This window comes from Marmota flaviventris, chromosome 8 (genome assembly GCF_047511675.1).
Source record: "Marmota flaviventris isolate mMarFla1 chromosome 8, mMarFla1.hap1, whole genome shotgun sequence".
Taxonomy (NCBI): Eukaryota; Metazoa; Chordata; class Mammalia; order Rodentia; family Sciuridae; genus Marmota; species Marmota flaviventris.
In genome coordinates, this window is record NC_092505.1 from 96,180,678 (window position 1) to 96,206,546 (window position 25,869).

General features: G+C 34.3%; 1 protein-coding gene across 1 annotated transcript in view; it reads right to left on the minus strand.

The window, feature by feature from the left end:
- Positions 1–513: 513 nt before the first annotated feature.
- Prkci (protein kinase C iota) overlaps positions 514–25,869 on the minus strand; it is a 69,377-nt gene continuing 44,021 nt past the window's right edge. Inside the window, exons 11-18 of the mRNA XM_027942198.2 lie at positions 25,309–25,395; positions 23,648–23,783; positions 18,392–18,479; positions 17,251–17,376; positions 15,761–15,840; positions 14,246–14,335; positions 11,316–11,431; positions 514–3,117 (exon numbers count right to left, since the gene is read on the minus strand). Of these exons, the coding sequence (XP_027797999.2) occupies positions 3,030–3,117; positions 11,316–11,431; positions 14,246–14,335; positions 15,761–15,840; positions 17,251–17,376; positions 18,392–18,479; positions 23,648–23,783; positions 25,309–25,395 (811 nt within the window). The 3' untranslated portion in view covers positions 514–3,029. The remainder of the gene's footprint in view (positions 3,118–11,315; positions 11,432–14,245; positions 14,336–15,760; positions 15,841–17,250; positions 17,377–18,391; positions 18,480–23,647; positions 23,784–25,308; positions 25,396–25,869) is intronic.

Here is a 25,869-nt window from a genome sequence, read left to right on the forward strand (position 1 = left end):
TGTGTCCAACCACAACTAAAAAATATTAAAAACAAAACAAAACAAACAAAAAAGAACCAGTGCCTCACACATGCTGGGCAAACGCTCTGCAACTGAGCTATAGCCCCAGCCCCAGCCTGTTTCTTAATAATTATTTTCCAACGAAAGAGAAAAAAGGAAGAATAGGTTAAAAATACACTAGAGGGGCTGGGGATGTGGCTCAAGTGGTAGCGCGCTTGCCTAGTGTGTGAGGCACTGGGTTCGATTCTCAGCACCACATAAAAACAAAATAAAGATATTGTGTCCACCTAGAACTAAAAAATAAAATAAAAAAATACACTAGGGAATACTTTAATTGATGAGTGAATGTCTATACTATAGCATAGGCACTACTGGACTGCTATTTTAATTATAGCAAAAATTCCAAACTCTAAAATTTTCATTTTGTTTTCTTGAGCACATTTTAACACACCTTATTCTGACACAAATTTTTGACATGGTGCATGATAAAAAACAATCCACTTTTTATGGGTATCATATTTTATTTGAAGTTTTTAATGTAAAAAAAAAAGGTATACAAATACAGATTACATTATGATGACCAAGGCAGTACTCTACATGACAAAAGTCAAAACAAAACAAATTGATAAAGTAATTGTACCGGCACAGAATGAGCAGAATATACCTGATGTCCAATCTAGGCTGCATATGCATAAAATGATCTGACCACATGCTTATGCAAAATAAATTATTTCCTAGAACACAAATACACCAACCATTCTGACTATCCACTGCCTGATTCCCCTGGTGAGTATTTTGAGAGAAATTCTACATAACACAAAAAGAACCGGCATGGCACTTAAAAGACTGCAAAAAAAAATAACACAATTAAAAACATTTGTAATGTAATTCTGTATAAAATATACACAGTAAATCTTATTAGTTAAAAAAGGATTTTAAAATAAAAGATTACCCTGAATAATGGTTAAAACTATATCATAGAAAAATGCTCATCCTTTGTGTATTATTGGTAGAAAACTGATAGCTTTTGTTGCCAGGCAAGGTGGGGAAGATACTTAACTTGAAATCATTCATTTATAATTTGTTTAAAAATGTAGACAGGTTATACCTTGCCGTTTGCTCTTTATTTACAAGGAATGCTCTTTCTAATATTTAACCACAGGACAAAAAAGAATTTGAAGAAATTATTTTTCAAAATGAGGTCCAAAGGCCCAACAAAATTCTAAGTTGGCCCCTGCATTTTAAACAAACTCCCTGGGTGATAATGCCACATTCTAAGCTGCCCCAGGGGAAACAGCACCACTTAAAAGCAAGACCATGAACATTCTGGTGCAATATGTCAGAATTCCCTATATAAGTTTATGACATGAAGTGAATACTGATTTTTGTTTTAAAACAAGTTTCAGGTATTAAGAGAAACATAAACACCTCTCAAATGAACATGCAAATGTATATAAACATTTTCCTTTGAGGTTTTCACTGCTTTCAGACTTATTTATTTGAAGAAAGGAGAATGTGTGACCACAAACTGGAATATTACATTTCTAATGAAATGTAGTATTCAGAAACAGAGAAATTTATTAAATGTCTATAAATTTTAAATCATTCTAAATTAAAAAAAATTAAAATTAGATAGCTTCCCTAAAATTACATTTTACCAAGATTGGACAGGTATTTATTTAGATGATTATGGTTACTTTTTTAAAGCCCCTTTTCATAAAAATGATATTTAAAATAAACAACAGAAGGATGCTATATCTGGCACCTCTTCAAATACTAAGTTGCTAAACACCAATATTAATAAAAAAATATGAAAAACTCTGCTCCTGAAATGTATTCTACTTTGTATTACATGTATTAGTTACTAAATAAAAACTCAGTTAAAGAGAGAGAACTGTGATAAGTTTGAGTGTATGTGTGGCTCTAAACATTTATTCATGTTTACTGATTTCTTTTTATTCTGTATTTTATTGAGGATTCCATAAACATGACCCAAAAGTACCAAAAATGTGGTTTTGGGGGAAGAAACTAGTGAAGTTAAGACATTCTACTTAGAAGATAAATTAATTTCCTATATACTAAATAAGGAACAAATATTATACATTCTGCCTCCACCGAATAAATGGAATGCTTTTACAAGTTTGGTAACAAATGAGTGCCTCCTCATTATTTAGATCATAAAGAATAACTGCAGGATTCACTCTCCAGTAAGAAATAAATATTACCATTGCACTTTTCTGTATCTACTTTAAATGTCTATTATTTTCCTTTCTATATACCTAGCAGTTTTCCATTTGACTGCATTCTGTGTCTTTTGAACACATATATTAACATTAAGTTTTCACTAAAAGGATAAGCTCAAAAACTATCTCTTATTGTTAAAAAAAATAAAATTAAAAATCATTTGTGCCAGTGTTTCAAAAATAGCTGAAGATTTGGAATCTGATTCTTAATATGTCTACTTTTTAACTTAGAGGAATCTGTAATGCCCAATTCTAAGGAAATGTCTTTTATTACCAATTTAGTAATTGTTGCCTTAAAAATTAATAATTATCCAAGACAACGAGAAATCTTATAGTTGAATGTTAAACATAAAGAACTCTGAAACTAACAGGTAATATAAAATTTGCTGCATTTTGAATTAACCTTTTATTCCAAATTAACAGAGAATGACGAAAATTGTGAGGAGCTTATGATGTAATCCCACTATGTGCCTTAATGCAACAGATAATTTGTTTTAAAATAGTGGTTATTTCCTTTAAATTAAAAAGGTAATTTCATTACTCATCCGGCCTCTGAAGATTCAATCCAACTAAATTTTGACATGATTGTCTGAAAGCTAGTTTTATTTTTTTTCAGTTATATTTAAATGTAATAAATTTATTCTTATAGTCTATAAGATATTGTTGTTTTTTTGGGGGGGGGGAGGGGTGGCAAATATAAAATGGTTAGTTGTATCCAGGCTGGTAACAAGCTTATCCATGCATTAAATGGCAACATAAGGAGAAAGCACAGTTGAAAAATGAGGATCAGACACATTCTTCTGCAGACATCAAAAGAGGATTGATATACTCAAAACCTTCAAATTCAGACTGATCAATCTTCCTCACAATGTCACTGTTAAAAGAAAAATAAATTTATTTTCATCATAAGATTTTCAACCTTTAATTTAAATGATAAAATTTAAATATAAAACATAGGACTAATTATATACATTGTGGAAAAAATCTATAAGTTCTTAGATTCATCCCAAAACATTTCTAGAAGAGTACTAAAACCAAAAAAAAAAAAAAAGTCTAATAATCCCACAAGCAGACTCAGAGCCAAAAGGAAGTTCAAAAATGGACTGGGAATAAAAAAGTACAAGTTATCACAACTCCAATTAATCTTAAACTTTTGACCTGAACAACATTCTTAATTAAGGTGAACATTCAGATCTGAATTAGCATCCAGTTTAGTAGTCACCTCAACAGCCAGATGGAAGATGGTGAAGAGAAGGCCCAGAAGAAGTTAGCCAAAAGGAAAAGGCAATAGGAACAAGTACATTGAGAGACCTGGAATAAGGAGAGAACACCACAGGGAGAAATTGGGTCACAGAGGGCAGAGGTTGGCATTCGGTTACACTGGGTTTCTAGTTTAATATACCTTAACAGTAATACTATCAAACATTTTAATACCTAAACATACATAATGCACCACAGAGCACAAAGTTATAGAAGGTACAACCCCCTCCTTTAAAGAGGCAGGGGTAAATCAATACACTGGAAAGCCATGAGAGAAAGCAGTACCTGTTAAATTTCATGCATGATAAGCAAAGTCCTATTCTAGCCATAGTTCTAAAGAAAGAGGTGACTTCTAATTGAAGAAATCAAGGACGGCAGCATTCATCCTACACACACTAATAAATGGAATTATGCAAGATAATGGTAGGTCTGGAAAAAGGCAAGTAATTTATTAGAGCTGGTGCACAGCAATAGAAAGTTGTTAAATGGCAAATGATGCTGGAAGGAAGACAATGGTGAGATTGAAAAGTCAGTGATGTTTACATTAGGAGTTTTGCCTTGATTTAGCAAAGATCTAGTTGTATTTTAGATTTCACATCTGAAAGATGGGAAAAGTTCAGTAAGTAAAAACAATGGAGGAATATATAAGCATGAGCAGGGAAAGTCAAAGAGAGCTCAAAGATGTTCACTACCAGGGAATGGTAAGTAACTGAGATTGATCAGAATGTCATTTGTTAAATGAGAGAGATGGCTAGAGTCAAGCTGGAGTGGATGGGGAAAGCTTTCAATGCTAGCCAAGAGAATAGATGTTATCTGGCAATGCAGGAATTAATGAAGGCTGCTGATTAAAGGGCTTGAGAATTGGAATGGTATTTCATGGGGCGAAATAATAAGAATAGGCTGCATAGTAAAGGTGTGAAGGAGATCAATTAGGAAGCTGGTACAACTCTTGGTATGACTTGAGTAAGACTGGAACTGGAGGGTTATGGAAATGGAATGAGAAAAGGCAAGTGATGAAGCAAAGGAAAAACAGAGATTTAGTAATGCAGTATTACATAATCTGTTAAGGAAAAAGAGGAGGCAACAATCACTGACATTTTGAATTGGAATGACAGGAAAACATGGGAGGTACAGTGAGTAGAAATCAGTAAATAACACAGAATTTATTGGTAATAACAGAAAAAGAGGCCATAAAAATTCATTATTTTTTTGACTTTGATATATTTTGACATCTGACAAACTGGGGAGATGTAGATGGAAATGCAGCTCAGGAAGAGAGATCAGGGCAGGGGCTAGATGCTTCAGAGACCATCACTCATTTATTCTTCACAGTAACCTTGTGAGGTAGACAATTTGAGAAAAAGCAGGCTCAGAGAAGTTATGCAATTCATACCCAAGGTTACCCAGTTGGTAAAAGGTGGTATCGGGATTCAAACTCCTATCTTTTGATTAAATCCAGTGTTCTTTCCAATACACAATGCTGCCACAGAATGATATGCTACCTCTCTCTCTCTTCTAGTAGATAAGAAGCTTTTTGTGAGATTGAACTGTTTGGTTATCACTGAATATATAGTACTTAGAATAGTGCCTTTTGCTTAATAGTCATTTGTTAATTTAGCTAGGAGTCTTTTAAAAAGTTAGTATCCATGCTACAAGGCTAGCTGAAATCTCCAAGGTACATACTGCATAGAGCAAAGGGTATCATATGTTGAGAGCCACAGTTTAGTAGGAATGATGCCTGGCATTTTGCTAGAGGGAATGGTTGAAAGGTGACCCTGCTCTGGGATTAGGGCGGATCCTGGGGGGGGTGGATTAGGGCGGATCCTGCTTGGATTAGGGCAGATGCTGCTGCCTCGGGCGCCCGCTACTTTGGAGTTCCCGTTGAGTTCTCACGGGGTTCCGTGAGAATTGGCACACGGAGCCCACGGAGCCGGTGGAGGGAGTGTGTTCCCGGGAAGTGTGTGTAGAGTGCCAGTGAGAGTTCCGGAATAAAGAGTTGCTGTTTGAACCTACAAGGCTTTGTGGCGGCTCGGTTATTTGTGCCCAGCCAGATTGCGGCATTTGGTGGCCCATATGGGGAACGCCTGAAGCTTGGAGGTAAGTGAAATTGCTCGCCCCTGAGGAAGAGCAAAAAAAAAAAAGGGTGACCATTTCAAAAAACAATGTGTTCTTGTTTTGATTTATTTTGTTTTTATTTCAAGTTGCCTGTCCCTAGAACTTTCTCAGGCAAACTGGGGAAAATGGTTGGCTCAAAGTTTGAAGTTGTTCGCCCCCGAGGAAGAGAAATTGTTAGAGGAAGGAGGCACCCCAGTAAGACCAAGAATAGTTAGGACATATGTTGATACAATACAAAAATGTAGCCCATGGCTTTTTAAAGAGGAGTTGTTAAATATATCACAATGGGACCATCATGGTATCCTGTAAAAAGATTTTTCTTCAACAAGAAAGAGATGGCTAATTCTGTTTACTACACTTGTCTAAGATCTTGGTTTTTACAGACATCTGATTAATTTACAAAGCTAAAGTGTTGAAACATCAACCACTAAATATAAAATCAAGTACTCTTTACTTATTAAGTTCCATAAGGTAATATATTTAAACATTATGTGTGTTTTCATAAATTGGTAAATGGAAAAAAAGTTTAATATTGCTTTGTGTCTGTGTCTTTGCTGAAACAAGGTTACTAAGAGTTAAGATTCTATCAGGTGTAATTTATATACAAAGAGTATAAGAAGTTTCAGTTGGGTTTCAATTATAGTATTATAGTACCATAAAAAAACATGAAAGTATTTCATCTCATTAAAGTGGAGTAATTTGTCTAAATCAGAAATTTTATAAGGGTTAACGGCTAGAAAAGAGATATAAAAAGACTCAAGATGTGGAAATATATTTTAATATAAAAGGTTAAAGAAAAAAGAAATGTTTCTAGATGAGATAATCTTTTTGTGGTAAAATTAAAAGTTGTAAAATGTCTAAGTAAGTTACAAAAGGCTTTAAAAGGTTAAATTGAAGGTGGTTAAGATGCCTTCATGGCGGAGGAAAGATTGCATCATTCGAAGCCTAGTTAATCTTAAAAGCATTACTTAAAAAAAAATGAAAATGGGAAGATAATAGGATAAAAGATATTTGGATAAAGAAGATTAAAAATTTGAAGTGGAAAACTTTAAAGACAGAAGTACAGAAAGGTAAAAAAAAGATAGAGAAGATGTAGAAAGATAGAAAAGAGGTAGGAAGACAAAAATTTTAAACCCACAAAATAGGAAACAAACAAAAAAACTAGGAGGAAAAAAAAGCAACTAAGGGTAAATGTACAAACCTTAGAAAAAAACTAGAAGATAGAAACAAAATAAAAAATGTTTAAAAATGTCAAATAAAGATATTTCAGATAAAAAATACAAAAAGCTAAGACAACTATTAGATACAGACATTCAAGATAGAAAAAGGTAAAAGAGAGAAGTTTAAAGTCAAATATTAGATAAAATAAAACAATAAGGAGATTATTAGTAATTTTTTCAAAAAGCCCATCAACTTTAATTTCTGGTGGTGCAGAAATCAGAAGTCTCAGATGAGGCTGTTAAAATTTATAGACAAGAGCCAATTTAGAAAACATTAAACTAGAAGGAAATTGGTTTAAAACCACATCAAAAAATTAAGAGGACTAAAGTAATTCTAAAATCTAAGGCAAAATGCTTTTGGAAGACTTGAATTTAAAAGGATCTTTAAATTTCCAAAGGATGCATATAGGATATTTTGGAACATCATCCCTGAAGAAAAATCAGTTAATGTTTTACTTAACAGGAATCCCATACAATCCACAGGAACAAGGCATAGTTGAAAGAGCTCATCAAACTATTAAAATGTACTTATTAAAGCAAAAAGAGGGAATTGGAAAGGGGTATATATCCCCCAAAGATAAACTTAAAATAACCCTTTTTACTCTAAACTTTTTAAATTTGGATTCATCAGGGCTTAGTGCTGCGGAAAGGCATGTGTGTCCAAAAAAATGAACATAAGTCCAAGGTACTTTGGAAGGATATTCTAACAGGACAATGGAAAGGTCCTGACCCAGTGATTGTCTGGAGTCGGGGGTCTGTTTGTGTGTTTCCACAGGGAGAACAGCAGCCGATTTGGATTCCAGAGAGATTAACTAAAGCGATTTCTACAGACCAAAAAGAAGATGATTTGGCTCAAATCCATAACAGCTGATATTCAGAACTCCAGTTTGGCTATTCTTACATCTGTGACAGTGATTCTCCCACACCTGGAGTCTAATGAATAATGAACACCATTAAAGCCTATTTCAAATATAAAAAACCTTGGGGCTTGCTTGTGGGAATACCTTCAAACCCACATGCAAGTTACAGGAAGAAGGATGGGATATCATAAGAAGAGTCAAACCCAGGTGGTAACCAGGATGCTTTTTTTCAATATCTATTTTATTATTGCCTTTTCCCACATCATGAAGTTCTATTTTATTTTTTGAGCTCATACAGACCTAGGTTAATGTTTTACTGATCAGTTCTATTTTTTGACTGTGGAGTTTTTAAACATTGCAATGGAGATTTCACCTGTGTAAAGCTACAAGGCCTTTACTATTATGTGTTGCATGTTATGTGTGCACACTTTTGTTTTGTGTTGTATGTCTGTATGTGCATATGTCCATATATATGAGGAGCGCTCATGGAAAAAATGGATCCGAATATATTTTTTTTAATTCACGTATTTAAATGGTTTAATTTAAACTGGGTAAACAGCTGTTGAGGATTGTTTTAATATGTGAACAAAAAAGGAGGTTAACAGATCTGTTTGTTTACTTTTACCTTTACTTTTCATTATATTTAATAATTCCGTTCAGGATAATGTAAATTGTTTAGAAAATTGCTTTTTTTTTAGTGCCTGCAGGAATGTTACATAATTTTTTTTTGGCCATCATTGCCAGAATTCCTATCTTCATCCCAGTGCCGGTGAAGACAAAGATAAAACCAAACTACAGTTTCTTCGATAGCTATCACAGTAAACTGTATAAACTGATGCATCAATGAATAATAATTCAACAAGTGATGCTCAATCAAGGAGTTGATTTACTTTGGGAGGAAATGGACATATTAATGGATTCCTGCTGGGAGCCATTAGCCAAGTAGGTATGACAATTTCCTTGCCAGCGTACCCCATGTTGCTTAGTGGAAGGACTCGTGGAAATAGGACATTTTGCAGTGACATTGCATGTAGGTGACCTTGCTCAAGGACCAGGGCGGATTAGGGTGTTCCCGGTTTAGGATAATCGGGTTTAGGGCGTTCCAGGTTTTTATTCCTGCTGGGAATAGGGCGTATCCTGCTGCCTGAGTTCCCCTTGAGTTCTCACGGGATTCAGACAGTATTTTTTGGGAGATAGAAGCCCAGTGGAGGTGAATTTGGGCAGAGAACGTGGATTTCCCCAGAACGTGATTGTAGACGGCTGGTGTGAGTTCGGGAATAAAGAGTTGCTGTTTGAATCTACAAGCTGTGTGGTGGCTCGTGATTTTGTGCCCAGCCAGACTGCAGCATTTGTGCCCAGCCAGACTGCGGCAGATTCCTCTGCTTTAAACTGCTTGCAGAACTTGCCTGGACTATGTATCACTTGTATGCATTGTGAACTATCTGTTGGTGCAGTGAATTGCGGTAGTGCTGGGGTATCTTTGCTGATGGTGTCATCGGTGGTACAATTTTTCCAAAAAGAGCCATCATTTGGCTTGGTGCCATGGCATTTTGCATCCTCCTCCCTTTCTGCTTGTGATGGTCTAAAATTTGGGGGCCAACAGAGGTGAGGCAAAGAACCTCACCGCCCCCCCGACTGGTACCAAGGCCAAATTTGGGAGCCAACAGAGGTGAGGCAAAGAACTTCACCCCCCCACTGGTGCAAAGGCCTATCCACAACTATGGCTGTATGCTGGACCAGTAGCCAATGACAGGTAAGATCCAATTACAATGGTACCAACCTAAGACAGGAGGCTGACGCCTTGAGGTCAGCTCATCCGATGACCGGTAAGGACCATATGTAGTATTGGACAACCTAAGACAGGCACTGTCCCTAAGCCACATGCTTGTTGTTTAATTAAACAGAAGGGGGGGAAGATGTTGAGAGCCACAGTTTAGTCCGAATGGACGCCTGGCATTTTGCTAGAGGGAATGGTTGAAAGGTGACCCTGCTCCAGGATTAGGGCGGATCCTCCGGGACTAGGGCGGATTCTGCTTGGATTAGGGCAGATGCTGCTGCCTCAGGCGCCTGCTACTTTGGAGTTCCCGGGTTGAGTTCTCATCTCATGGAGCCCAGTGGAGGGAGTGTGTTCCCGGGAAGTGTGTGTAGAGTGCCAGTGAGAGTTCGGAAATAAAGAGTTGCTGTTTGAACCTACAAGGCTTTGTGGCGGTTCGGTTATTTGTGCCCAGCCAGACTAACATAGAACCATGGAGCAGCCTGGTCTCAAAGGGAAAGGAAAAAATATGACAAATAAGTAGTTGCTGAGATGAAGCAAAACCAGGGTGGGCAGCACTACCTAAGGCAAGGCTCTGAGTTTCAAGTACCTTATAGATATCAGGATAGATGAAGACTGACCAAAAAGTGCTTTGTAATTTAGAAATTAAGATGTCAATTTGACTTGTTGGCAGCAAGAAAGTACAAAGACAACCTCTATTGACTACTCTGAAGAGACAGAGATACTGCTTGTTTATTTTTCTTTCACCATGAGCATTCATTAATTATTCTTTTTAAATGTTTGAAAAGAAAATATGAAAAAAAAGTATTCTGGTTCAAAGAGGGGTTATGATTTAGGGGTAAAATCAGGATACCTGAGCAAGTCTGTAGGTAGAGGGAAATAAACTAGAAATATACAAATCAAAGGTGGAGCAGTTAGGTAACTGACAAAATGAAATCCCGGAAGCAACTAAGAAAATAAGTCTAGGAAAACAGAAGGAGCATCCCTCACAAAACAGGGCCTTCCAAGAGGATGGAACAAGAAAAAGGCTGAGAAAAGTGGAGAGCAATCCTGAGATAAGGTGATCTAGACACTGCTGAAAAGGGAGCAAACTTAAACCAGAGAGGTCTAAATTACTGAAGTCAACTTAAGGCAAGGTTAATCCATTAAGAGTGATAGAGATAGGGGTAGGAATGAAGCCTTCTAAAAAATATAAACCATTTGGAACAGCTGCTGTGAAGAACATGATAAGAATGAAGATATAAGTGAAGTGACTACCAACCAAATGGGCCTCCTTGAGTTTACAGAGAATGAATCTGTAATGACAGCTAAATGATCAAAATGTCCACAAATTATTCTAACCTATATTTTTAAAAGATGCAACATAAACAAAACAAAACAAAAAAAACACTGGATCACTGCTGGCTAAATTTGATAATGGTATAATTTTTTTAAAGTAACAGAAACCCAGACAAAGATGCTCATCATCAAAATGGGGAACAGTGCAGCACAGTGGAAAGAGCAGAGGCCTCAGTCAGTCAGATCTGGGTCTGAATCCTGACTCTGCCACCTGACAGCTGTGTAACTTTGCTTAACCTCTCTGAGTCTCGGTTTCCTCATCTGTAAAATGAAGATGACAATACCTAGTTTACAAGGTTGTTGTGAGAATTAGGATAATGCATGTAAAGCAAAGAAAGAATAATGACAGTTACTATTATAGTTGATAATATATAATGAGTTCAAATATCCAGTAACCTACTGGCTACATGAATTATAGTATAATCTGATAATAAAACATTGTGTAACCATTAAAAATGGGTTTTCAAAGAATTTTAAAAATATTTCAGTATATAGAATTACTTACTCATCATCTGGAGTGAGCTGTACAGGTTCATTAGTAAACTGAGAATCAAAGTTGTCCAAGCCAAATTCTCCAGAAATATTTGGTTTAAAGGGAGGTACCACCTGCTTTTGTTCCATCTAAAAAGACATATTAGATGACAGCTCAAACCTACATTCTTAGAAAAATTCCACACCTAAATTTTTCCTCTGCTCTGATGTTTCCCTAGGCACAGTTCTAAATACACACACACACACACACACACACACGTATTCACACACATGATATATATATATACATACACACATATGCATACATACATACATAATTTTTTTTTATGGTACCAGGAATTAAACCCAGAGACACTATACCATTGAGCTACAACCTCAGCCCTTTAAAAAAATGATTAAAAAATGTTTGAGACAGGGTCTCACCAAGTTGCTGAGGCTGATCTCAAATTTGCTATTCTCTTGTCTCAGCTTCCCAAGTCCTTGGGATTATGGGCATAGGCCATTGTCCCTTGCTCTATATGATAACAACAACAATGGACATAATTTGCAAATTTGAACATTAATATGAGCCTCAACAATATTATGACCTGTTCTTATTACATTAATATTATAATTGTTTTAGTTGCGAAGATTTTAAAAAAGCACTTGAGACAAAATCTTGGAGTAGTTTTGATTTGCATTTCTCTAATTACTAAAGATGTTGAACATTTTTTCATATATTTATTGATGGAATGTATATCTTCTTCTGAGAAGTGTCTGTTCAGCTCCTTAGCCCATTTATTGATTGGGTTGTTTTTTTTTTGGTGTTGTTTTTTGAGTTCTTTATATATCCTGGAGACAAGTGCTCTGACGTGTGTGTGGCAAAAGCTTGCTCCCAAAATTAGATTCTGTGTTCACCTCCTTGTTTCTTATGCTGAGAGGAAGCTTTTTAGTTTGAGTCCACCCCATTTATTAATTTTTTTCCCAAGAGTCTTTTTATAAGAGGAGAATATGTTTATCCCAGTCCATAAAAAGCAAAGATTAAATATCCACAGGAATATTTATACTCTGATGGTGTATTATAAATCCTGAATAAAATATAAGGCAAGACTGATAATTTTCATGGCTTTATGTCTTCCTGACTCTATATGCCACGGGTGTTTGGTATCCTGGGAAGAGCTGAGAAGTTCTATTTTACTCTTCCCTTTGCCTGTCTTACTGAGCTCTCATGGAAAAGAGTCAGTTCATTTATTGGAAAGGGTCAGGTCCGTTTATTAATTCTTGATTTTATTTCTTGTGCCTTAGGAGTCTTGCTAAGGAAGTTGGGGTCTAATCCAACACATTGAAGATTTGGGCCTATGTTTTTCCTCTATTAGGCACAGGGTCTCTGGACTAATTCCTAGGTCCTTAATCCACACTGAGTTGAGTTTTGTGCTGGTGAGAGACAGGGGTTTATTTTCATTTTGCTGCAAATGGATTCCAGTTATCCCAGCACCATTTGTTGAAGAGGCTATCTTTTCTCCACTGTATGTTTTTGGCACCTTTGTCTAGTATGAGATAACATATTTATGTGGGTTTGTCCCTGTGTCTTCTATTCTGTACCATTGATCTACATGTCTATTTTGGTGCCAGTACCACGCCGTTTTTGTTACTATGGCTTTGTAGTATAGTTTAAGGTCTGGTATTGTGATGTCTCCTGCTTCACTCTTCTTGCTCAGGATAGCTTTGGCTATTTTGGGTCTCTCTATTATTTTTCCAAATTAATTTCATGATTGCTTTTTCTATTTCTATAAGGAATGATGTTAGGAATTTAATTGGAATCACACCAAATCTGTATAGTGGTTTGGGTAGTATGGCCATTTTGACAATATTAATTTTGTCTATCCAAGAACATGGGAGATCTTTCCATCTTCATACCAGTCAGAATGGCAGTTGTCAAGAATACACACAACAAAAAATGTTGGTGAGGATATGGGGGAAAAGGCATACTCATACATTGGTGGCGGGACTACAAATTGGTGCAACCAATCTGGAAAGCAGTATGGAGATTCCTTAGAAAACTTGGAATGAAACCACCATTTGACCCAGCTATCCCACTCCTTGGTCTGAAGGACTTAAAATCAGCATATTATAGTAACCACAGCCACATCAATGTTCACAGCAGCTCAATTCACAATAGCTAAACTGTGCAAGCAACCTAGATGCCCTTCAATAGATGAATGGATAAATAAACTGTGGTGTATATATGTATATATACACAATGGAATATTACTCAGCATTAAAAGAGAATAAAATGATATTTTCAGATAAATGGATGGAGTTGGAAAATATCATGCTAAGTGAAGTAAGCCAATCCCAAAATAACAAATGTCGAATGTTCTCTCTGATAAGTGGATGCTGATCCGTAACGGGGAGGGGGGGAGGTATGGGAAAAATGGAGAAACTTTGGGCAAAGGGGAGGGAGAGGAGGGAAGGTGCAGGGGGTAGGAAAGATGGTAGAACTGAGACGGACATTACTACCCAAGGTACATGTATGACCCAAGGCACATATGATGTGATGCTAAATTGTGTACAACCATAGAAATGTAAAGTTGTGCTACAATTGTGTACAATGAATTAAAATGCATTCTGCTGTCATATATACCTAATTAAAATAAATTAATTTTTAACATTTCAATAATATTTTAAAAAAAGCATTTGAGAGAGTTGTTTTCAGTTGTTCAAACTGTGATACATGAGGGCTGTGGTTGTAGCTCAGTGGTAGAGTGCTTGCCTAGCATGTGTGAGGTACTGGATTCGCTCCCAGCAACACATTAAAAAAATAAATTAAAAAGATATAAAAAAAAAATACAGTAACATTAAAAAACTGTGACATATGAGTTTTTCAACACTCTTTTAAGACAGTAAAATTTGGCCCAAGGTATCAATAAAACCTAATACAGAAAACAATAAAAATTTACATACCATATCCCAATCAACATTTCGAAAGAATGGATGCCCCTGTATATCAGCAAATCCTGTTTGAGGATGACAACCCAATCGTTCCTTTGGGTCCTATGGTAGAAAAAAATGTTCTAAGAATTAGGTAAATGTCATGCTTCAAAATAATTCAATTTTGTGACCACAGTTTCCTGCCTATTAATTGATATCTTATTTCTGAAATTATCTACCTTTTCTTTCTAGAAAGTACAATACTAGACCCAAGTTGAATTATCCAGACTTTGTGACATGTAAGATTTCCTCAGTGCTCTTATGTCACTGAAGTGGAGAATGGTCACCACTCCTTGCTTAAGAAAAAGTGGGAGGAAAAGAGACTAGCAGCATCATTTGAGCAGCAACCAGTTGTTTCTTTGACATGGGCTAGTGTCAATCGAAATATGGAAACCACCAAACTTCATAGGTTTATTCTTAGCTCAATTTTAAAGGTATATGCTGTAATTAGAACAACAAAGCATAATTTGAGTAAGACAATGATATAACCATTACCTGAATCACTGAAGTAAAGGAGTCTACAAATTATGAAGTCTTGGATTATTTATTACTATGAATGAGAACATGTTCCTGTTTTTCTTTTTGACAAAAAACATTTTATTTTACATATTAACCCTCTCACTTTCAATTGTTCACTTTATGAAAGATTAGGTTTCAAGTTTAAATCTTTCCTCACATAATATATTTATTTAAAACAAGTTCTTCAATTTCTGATTTTATTAAAAATTCATCATTAGTTAAAAAATTAAAAATAAATAAATAAAAATAAAAAATAAACACAGAAGCAAAACATTAAAGTTTTAAAAAATTAAAAATAAATACATATTTAAAAAATAAACATAAAAGCAAAACATTAAAAAAATTCACCATTATCTTACCTGTTTATCTTAGTAGGTAAATGCACACCAACTTATACTCATTAAAAGTAGAATTTATCATTACCAAAAGTTGCAACCTTAGATCCTAAAACTTCTCTAGCCCACAAACTGCAACAATTAAATCATGTTCAGATTTTTAGGATAGGATTTCATTTCTTCTAAATTTTATCTAATTATAGGGTTTTCAATATAACAATTTATAGGGAATATTACTGCCCAAGTGCTCAAAAAGTACATGATAATGAATAAATTCTGTGGATAATAACAGAAAAAATGGGAAAATATTTTAAAGTACAGTTGTGGCTAACTCCAAATATTAAATTCTTCCTTTACTGAGTATATGGTATATACACACACATGTATAAAACATACATTAAAAAATTCATAAGTAACATGTAGCTGGGGGTAAATTACACTGGCAAAGTAGAAAGGAGAAAAATCATCTTAGGAGTTAATGCTGTCATTTACTCTTTGGTTAAGAGAGGTATTACAGACATAACTGAAAAAGTTGCATACCTTGTTTGTTTGGAAGTTGCCTAGGCTTCTTTCTCCTTACTGGTTTGATTTATATAGAAACAAAACACAAAAGATATTTACACACAAATTTTACCTTGTTCAGAAAACTCTTCAGGACACTTGCAGCTTTTACAGACAGAGAACATGGAATGCGAATTTGTTTTTCCAAAATAACTAGAAAGATAAAAATCATAGCATTGTGTTGAACCTTTACATATCTTTGATTTTTTAAGTTTTTGTTTTGAGATATTTAAGGCACTGCAACAATAAAAATAAGATATTACATACCCAACTAAACCACTTTTGTACTTCCATTACCTCTCTCTCCTCGGATATGGCCTCTAATTTAAGCACTTTAGTATCATTTATGAGAATGTTTTATTCTTTGACGACTTTATTGTGCCTCAGTTTCCTCACCAGGAAAATAATACTTACTTTGAAGATTTTTTATTAAGTTTGAAGTAGTTAATATTTATAAAATGCTTCACATATAATAATTACTTTTATTAAACAATGCCAAATCATTCCCCAAAGCTATTGTGTCAATTTTTACTCCCACCAGCAGCATCTGAGCATTCCAATTTTTTTATACCTTCGCTGACACTGATTATTATCAAACGTTAAAATTTTTGCCAAATGTATGAAATGGTAGATCATTAATTTTTAAAAAAATATTTTTATTAATTATTGATGGGCCTTTATTTACTTATATGTGGTGCTGAGAATCAAACCAGTGCCTCACACATGCTAGGTAAGCACTCTGCCACTGAGCCACAACCCAAGCCCCTCATTAATATTTTAATATACATTCCTCTAGATACTAGTGAAGTTGAAGGTCTTTTCACATATTCCATGGCCCATTTGGGTTTCTTTCTTTCTTTCTTTTTCCTGTACTGGAGATTGAATCCAGGGCCTTGAACATGCTAGGCTCTTTTAATTTTTTCTTTTGAGATAGGTCTTGTTTAGTTGTCTAGACTAGTCTTGATTTTGGGATCCTTCTACCTCAATTTCCTGAGTAGCTTGTATAACAGGTGTGTCCCACCATATTCAGCTTGACTTTCCTAGTATAATAAATGCCTATTCATATTCTGTGATTGGTAATTATTAAATGCAGGATCCCATGGCCACACTTTGGACTATGTGTTAGGAGGCCTTTTTGCCTGTCCGTCATGCTCAATTCTTAGTACTTCCCATCATGAGCCTTCCCCTCCTCCACCTTCTGACCCCTCTTATCTTCTTGGTACTCTATGCCCCACATAATGTTTGTGAACTTATATCCTCAGCTTCAGGTTTCATGAATATGGTCCTCTCTAGCCATAGGATTCCCTCTTCCATATACGTTTGTGGTATATCAGCTAATGGAATCATTTGCAATGATTGTGAATACAAGAAGGTAACTGCAGATGAGACTGGAGATGACAGAGGCAGGAAGGATGTATTAAAAAAAAAATCAAAATCTCATTAAGTAAAGAGTATACTATTCAGATTATTATCCTTTTTCTTATTCAAAGTAATACCCTAAGCACACTTTGTGCTCTAGAGTAGGTTATTCACAAAGAATCTGTATAAAGTATTGCAAATTACCTTGGAAGAGATAATCCTCTGTGTTTTGATCAGGGTTATCAGAACTCCCAACAATATCAAATGGAGACCTTCCTGCCATCATCTCAAACATTAGTACACCAAGAGCCCACCAGTCAACGCTGAAACCTTCAGAAAGAAAGTTTAAAGCAATAAATTAGCCACTCTGCATGCTTGTAAGTCAGTAATTGGAGGTTCATATTTTGTCACATAATAAAAAAATAAACACAATGAGACAGTAAACTCTAAATTATTATAACTATCTGAGTAAGTTCTGAGAATTACAGAAATATATCACTTACCATCAAAGGTAAGTGCCCAAAAGAACATCAAAATATAAAATTATGGGCAGTGAAACATAATATTTTTTTCCAAATATAGTTGTAATTTCAGACTCATGCCCACTATCTAATATTTTGTTTTGAGGATATAATTATATAGCACTGGAGAATAAGCTTCTTTGGTCTAAAATTTGATTTTTTTTTTGCTAGCTGATTAAAGATTCCTGAATTCATATTCTGAGCAATTGTCAAAAGTACCACATCCCCCTTTACATTTGCTGAAATCATAGGACCAGAACCCAAAAAGTCAAATCCTTTTTGAGGAAAATTTATTTTCTGGTGCCTGACAGCCAGCCAGTCTTTCTACCCTCTTACAGATTTCTGAGGGAAATATCCCCCAAAATCTGGAGAACCTTCTAGTTCATGACTCACTCTGGAATCACAGGGCTGCTGTTATGAATCCCTTACTCTGTAACAATGTAGTCATTAGGACATTGGGCATATTATTTAAACTTTTTGTATATCAGTTTCTTTATCTGTAAAATGGGAATCAACAATGCTTACCTCAGAGGGTTGTTGCAAAATCAAATTAGTTAATATAATATAAGCTGCTCAGAATAGTACCTATCACTCTTCAGTGTTCATCATTAATAAAATATTATTTAAATTTGTACCCCTATAGACCACCAAGTCCTACTCTCTGATTTCAGAGTCTGGGGGTCTTCATGTATATTTTAACAGAATCAAGAAAGTTTACATTAGTAAGATCAGTATTAAAATGCTGTAGTTTACTATAATATATTTGTTACCACATTTAACCACCCACTTAGCAATAGCTGAAATATCACTTATGTATTTATTACCATAATCTTCTCCTCTTAAAATTTCAGGAGCAATGTAATTAGGAGTACCACAGAAAGTGCTGGTTGTATCTCCTGGCCGTAATCCTTCCTTTTATGAAACAAAACAAAGAAAGAAGAATAAGATCTAAAATTTTGTTTTAAATTCACCTCCTCTATTTTATCCATCACATAACTTCAGCATCAGTAAGTAATATATTAACCTTAAATAATCACTAGAACAAATGTATTATTAAAATTATGGATTGCCACTAAATAGCTTAAAAAAAGATTATTAGATGTTGCTAAAAAGTAAGTTCAACTAAGAATTTTAAAATGCATTTAAAATGGTTTATATTCAGGTTAAAATTTAACACAAAAACTTAAATTATAGGAATACAATGAATCGTATTTCAGGAAGAAAAGCAGCATTTTAAGTCGCACTTCCTGACACAACTGTTGACATAACGTTGTTCATTTTTTCTATGGCACAAGATTTTTGGTTCTCATTGTAATAGCTATAAGATGGTGAAAATTAATGCAAAATACATTAATAAACCTAACTAGGGATACTGCACAATAATGAATGGCACAGTCACCAAGAAGTTATAATAAATACAAACTTGTATTTTCCTCAAAATGAAGAGTAAAAATAGACAAAATTATTTGAAGTTCACAATCTTTAATCTTGATGAGATTTTTAATATATCTATATCAGAAATGATAGATTATAGGGTTGTGGCTGTGGCTCAGTGGTAGAGCACACATGAGGTATTGGTTCGATCCTCAGCATCACATAAGAACAAATAAATAAAATAAAGATGTTGCGTCCATCTACAACTAAAAAAACTATTTTTTTTAAAAAAAGAAATGATAGATTACACAGATCAATAATTAGTAAGCAGAGAAAAATGTGAAAACTAGATATATATAGATACACTATATGTATAACTAATATATATGTATAACTAATATACATATATACATAATAAAACACACATAAAACATACATATAGAACATATGTGTCCATATGTGTGTGGGGAAAGGAGAAAGAAACATTAAAAGAAAGACTTTGTTTGCATGCAAAACAGAAATCATATCTTTTTAAAGTACACATGGGGTACTGACTAGATACTAAGTCATAAAAGAAATCTCAGTGTATTTCAAAGAGCCAATGTCATTCAGATAAGGCAACTAAATAAGGAATCAACAGTAGACTGGGGATATAATTCAATTGTATAATGACTGCCTAGCACCTAAGAGGCCCCAGGTTTGATCCCTAGTACTGTGGAAAAAAAAAAGAAATAATAAAAAGATAGTCTAAAAATAAAAGGGGCAGAATATGATTATATGTATAATTAAGCATCTTTTAAAAAAGAGGACTCGGGCTGGGGATGTGGCTCAAGCGGTAGCGCGCTCGCCTGGCATATGTACGGCCCGGGTTCGATCCTCAGCACCACATACAAACAAAGATGTTGTGTCCGCCAAAAACTAAAAAATAAATATTAAAAAAACTCTCTCTCTCTCTCTCTTAAAAAATAAAATAAAATAAAAAATGAGGACTAAACACAAAGGCACCTCACCACTAAGCTACATACCTTTTTTTTTTTTTTTTTTTTTTTTTTGAAACAGGGTCTGCCTAAATTGCTGATGTGATGATAGCCTTGAACTTGTGATCTTCCTGCCTTAGCCTCCAGAGTCACAGGGATAACAGGCATGTGCCACTGGGCCTGGCTCCTTTTTGTTGGTGGTGTTTTGTTTTGTTTTTTTTTTTAAACTTTATAAGTGTTCCTTAATTACAGACTTTCTATTATTAATAATTATGAAATTCAACTAAATATATGTAACTAGAATTTAACCCTTTTCCTACTATTAGATCACATGTAACAAAATTCCAAACTGACAATGGAGTGGGGGAAGTATACTGATAATCAAATCTTCCTCTCATTACTTGTTCTTGATGCATTCAGTTTTAGCTTCCCAGATGAAACCATGGCTTCTTATGCGTCCCTCCAGAGATATTCTGGGCATGGTATACATATTTTCCTTCAAATTTTATTCTACTATCTAAACACTACTATAAACATCTACAAGAAATACTTAGTAACAGGTTATTATCCCAAGGATTTTTAAAAAAATTATTTCTAATAGGGATATACATATTTATTTATTTGGTACTGGGGATTGAACCCAGGGGTGCTTAACCACTGAGTCATGTCCCCAGCCCTTTTTCACATTTTATTTAGAGACAGGATCATGTTGAGTTGCTAAGGACCTAAGTTGCTGATGCCGGCTTTGAACTCAGAATCTTCCTGCCTCAGCCTCTCAAGCCACTGGGATTACAGGCATGCGCCACTATGCCTGGCCATGTTAGCTTTATGTACTAATAATTATAAATATGACTTAAGATGTTTTATATTATTTTTTATAATTTTTTTTAGTTGTAGATGGACATTATTTTATTTATTTTTATGTGGTGCTGAGGATTGAACCCAATGTCTCACATGTGCTAGGCAAGTGTCCTACCACTGAGCCACAACCCGACCCTGTTTTTATTGACATGGCTTGTCACACATTATCATGATAAATGACACACACTTCCAGACAACAAACAGAAGCAAGAGACAGTCTGGTAACATGTAACAGAGCTACGCTAAAATCATGCACTTACTGAATATCTAAATGTAGGCCTATTAGCTAAATTATCTATGGCACAACATAGATATTGTTAAAATTTCCCTGTTGACAAAAAAAAAAAAAATAGTTAAAGGCACCTCAATTCATAAATGGCTAAATTTTCACTCAATAAAATTAATATTCATAAAATATTTCAAATATTAAATCTGAAAATATTAAGTTTAAATCACTATCCTCTGTACTCCAAAGGTATCTAGTATGAACCTGAAGAAATTAAGTTAACTAAACCTAAAGAAGTATTTCTGAATTAACTGAAAAAAAATTTAGCATTTATAGTTTATCTAGAAATTGTTACAGCAAAAGAAATTAACTCAGTATTTGCAGGAGGTTAGACTTTAGGTAAGTTTAAATACTGACTCTAAGTCACAAGATAGAAGCATCCAAATTTTAAGAGAGTTCATTTCCCATGAACTTTCACATCAAAAGGGAGTAAATGTGCTAGTAAGAAAGAGACAGGGGTTGGGTGTGGCTCAATGGTAGAGTGTTCTCCTAGCATGTGCGAGGCCCTGGGTTTAATCCTCAGCACCACATAAAAAAATAAATAAATAAAATAAAGGTATTGTGCCCAACTACACCTAAAAAATAAATATTAAAAAAAAAGAAGAGACAAAATATTGTTAGTAAAGTCACTGAACGAAATTCCTATCCTCGTGTTCTTTCCCATTAATAAAACTAAGCAGCTCTTGCAGAAGGTGGGAAAAGCAGAGAGAGATAGACAGGCTAATCTCTGAGGTTTACCAAAGATCCTGACTAACTTGATTGAAGATCCTTGTAAAGAGTGAGGATGTATGACCAACAAATTTCATTTTTCAATGAAAGTAACAAAAGACAAAAGGAAAAAAGGAAGAAGAGAGGGAAGGAGAGAGAGGAAAGGAGGGAAAAGAAGGGAAAAATGAAATAGGAAGGAAGTCAGCCTGCCTTAATACTTTATGTTCTCATTGTTTATGTAAAACAAAACTGTTATAATAACTTAAAAATATAAAAAAGTAAACAGAATTAGTGTTTGATGCTATATAATAAAATATGACAATACTTTAAAGCTTTATTTAATGTTATGAACATTTTATATTGTTAGATTTTTTGACTTTAAATGACTTATAAAATAAAAAATATTTAACTTACAAAGTCACATAAATATTTATCATAAATTACAATAAAAAATTTGGTCTTATAGACCAAAATATTTACTCAAAATACACAATCTAACCAACAGTACTTTCGACATACAACAGCTTTTCAAAAAGATGCAACAATTTTTCCTCCCTGGTATTGGGGACTGAACGAACCCAGGGTCTTACCATAATTTATATACACATCACAGACATATGAGAATGCCCATTTCATTATTTTCTTTTACCTATAGGCCGATATCTGACAGACAAAAATAGGTGTCAGTTTTAATTTGCAGACTTTGTAACAAAGTTAACATTCTTCATATTTTTTGTTCAGTTTTTATTTTTCTTATGTAATCTAAGATTTCATTATTACTGCCACTTTTATTTAAAAATGGCGGGGGGGTTCCCTAGAGGAAAAAATGGCACAAAAATCAAAAAGGTATCACAAATATGACTGAAAGGCACACAGGGGTTTCTAATCACTAAACTTTCTAATTATTTATCACTGAACATCCATATAATACTATAAGGATTATCACAAGAAAAATGGCTTTTAGTATTACCCATAAAAGCAAAATTAGTTTTGCTTTTTATTTTGAGACAGTCTCACTATGTTGCCCAGAATGGGGCTCACACTTGATATCCTCCTGCCTCAGTCTTTCAAGTAGCTATAATTAAAGGTATGTACCACCACACCAGGCTACAAATATAGTCTGTGAAGATCTTATTTTCTAATTTATTCTTAACAGATAATAAAATTAAATCTTCAATATGATTAGACTATCTTGTGTGATGTCAGCATTTAGAAATCTCTGGATTCTGGTGGTGCTACCATTAAGTGAATGGGGAATGCAACTCACACATTTACACTCTTGTGAGGGTAATTTTGTACCAGCTGCTTCAATAAATAAAATGGTACCCTGCATGTTTTGTGGAAAAAGATCAGACTTTCAAATGAAACACTTGTCACAAAAATAAAACAAGAAATAAAGAAGATATGCTTTGAGAGTAATTCTTATTTGATTTTTACTATTCTCTGTGTCAGATAGTTAAAATTTAAATATAAAAATGTTAAAACTTCAGGGAAAATTCTGAACATGCATTATTTAAAAAATAGACTCCTACTATATAGCAAAAATTGAGAGGTCATATGCAAATGTCATGCTCAAGTAATGGGATTGTAGATAATTTTTATTTCTAAATTTTCTTCAATAATGTCACAACTTTCCAGAAAAAAAAGTTATAAATCATGAAAAGAAATTAACTCCTCTTATAGCACATAAAATACAGAAGATATGGGAATTTTGCAAATTATTAGGAAAAAAGTACATTTGTCTTTGTGCTAGAATTCCAAACAGCCGAAAGCAGCAATCATCTCTCCCATCTTTATGCAGTTATTTTTTTTACCAAGACAACTTTATGAGCTACAGAAGACATTTTTTTATTAATAACTAGAAAATTTCTTACCTTACACATGCCATAGTCAGTGAGTTTAATGTGTCCTTCAGAGTCCAATAATACATTGTCTAATTTCAAATCTCTATAAATTATCCCTCGCTCATGAAGATAATTTAAGGCTAGACTAATTTCCGCAGAATAAAACCTAAAATAAATTCAAAAATAAGTCATATGAGGGCTGGGGTTATAGCTCAGTGGTGGAGTGCCTGCCTTGCACATGTAAGGCACTGGGTTCAGTCCTCAGCACCACATAAAGATAAATATAATAAAGGTATTGTGTCCATTTACAAATAAAACAAAAATATTTTTTAAAAATTCACGTGACTTAAAATTTTAAATTGTAATAAATTTCTAGAGTAAGGTATTGAACTTCTATTCCCACCTGCAGTTTTCTCCTCCCAGTACTTTAATACAAAAAAATTAGTCAGGAGGATGAGTTAGGAGGATGGTGAGTTGAAAGCCAGCCTCAGCAACAGCGAGGTGATTAGCAACTCAGTGAGACCCTGCCTCTAAATAAAATACAAAATAGGGCTAGGGATGTGACTCAGTGGTTGAATGACCCTGAGTTCAATCCCCAAATCGCACCCCCGCCCAAAATTAGATTCCCACTTTAAAATATCTGAGCCCAAAACACAATTATAAAAGTTCTAGTCTAACTTAAACTCGTATTTTTCATAATTGATTAGTTTGAAAATTTTAAACAGAGGTTTACTTTGGGCCCTTGGATGAACTTTGCGCAGTCCAGAATTCTACAACTGGAGGCAAAGTTGTATGTGTAAATGTACACTTATCAGAGTTCCTACAGTTTTTATCACCTCTCTAAGGGACCAATGACTATCCTTAAAAACTAAAAAACAATGCCAGGTATAAAATAGAAAAAAAATATTAAGTTGACTATTCAAAAAAATCATACTAAGATTTTAGAAAAGAAACTATTCTACAATAATAAAATTTAACATTAAAGAATAAACTTTTGAAAACTTTACAACTCACTGATAACTAAAACTGGCCTAAATAATGAAAATGAAACATCCAAGCTGGTTTATGGTGCCTTGGTAGCACAATATCACAATTTTTTAAATTAAATATTTATTTTTTAGTTTTCGGTGGACACAACATCTTTATTTTATTTATTTATTTCTACGTGGTGCTGAGGATAGAACCTAGGGCCTCACACATGCTAGGTGAGCATTCCACCGCTGAGCCACAATCCCAGTCCCACAATATCATAATTTTTACAGGAACATAATACATGCCTTCTAACTACTTAATTTTGTAGAGAATCTGAACTTATTCTCTGCTTCAGTTCCTCCTACAAAAGCAAAGATGGTATAGAAGCAGAACTGGCACTTAAATATAGTAAAAACCAGAGGTAGTTTCCCCAAATTCAGCTGAAGAAACAAGGAACAAAAACTATGTTCACAATTCAAAATATAATCTGACCTTCCTATAAAAAGTACCATTTGATAAGGCCAACAAACAAAAATAAACTGCAAATTATAATACATATTTAAAATTATGTAAATTAACTTAGCTCAGCCACAACATGATTTAAAAAGAACTAGTTAGCATCAAAATAAATTATTTACATACTTTTTTCCGACTACTGCACATGAGAAGTCAGGCAGTCCTGAAACAAACCCAACATAAACAACATTTTAAAAACCTACCTGGCATGTTCTTCAGGAAGTTTTCTTTGTCGCTGCATATGAAACATCAGATCTCCTCCATTTACATACTCTATAACAAAGAACAATCTAAAACACAGGAGAGAACCATGAAACCAAAATTCAAAATATGGTAGTATTAACTTTACATTTTAAACACTAACTAGCCACAATATAGACAGCATTCTCTATGATTTAATCTTTAAAGTAAATGCCAAAGATTTGGTGGAAACAAAGGGTATACAGAGTACAAAAGATCAGAATGTACATCAGCATGATAATAACTCTATATCCTGCTACTTCTAACACTAAAATTGTAACACTTGCGGCCTGCGGATGTGGCTCAGTGGTAGAGCCCTTGCCTAGAATGTGTGAGGTACTAGGTTCGATCCTCAGCACCACATAAAATAAATAAATAAAGTTTGGGCTAGGGATGTGGCTCAAGAGGTAGCGAACTCGCCTGGCATGCGTAGGGCGTTGGGTTCAATCCTCAGCACCACATAAAAAATAAAATATTGTGTCCACTGAAAACTAAAAAATAAATATTAAAAAAATATCTCTCTC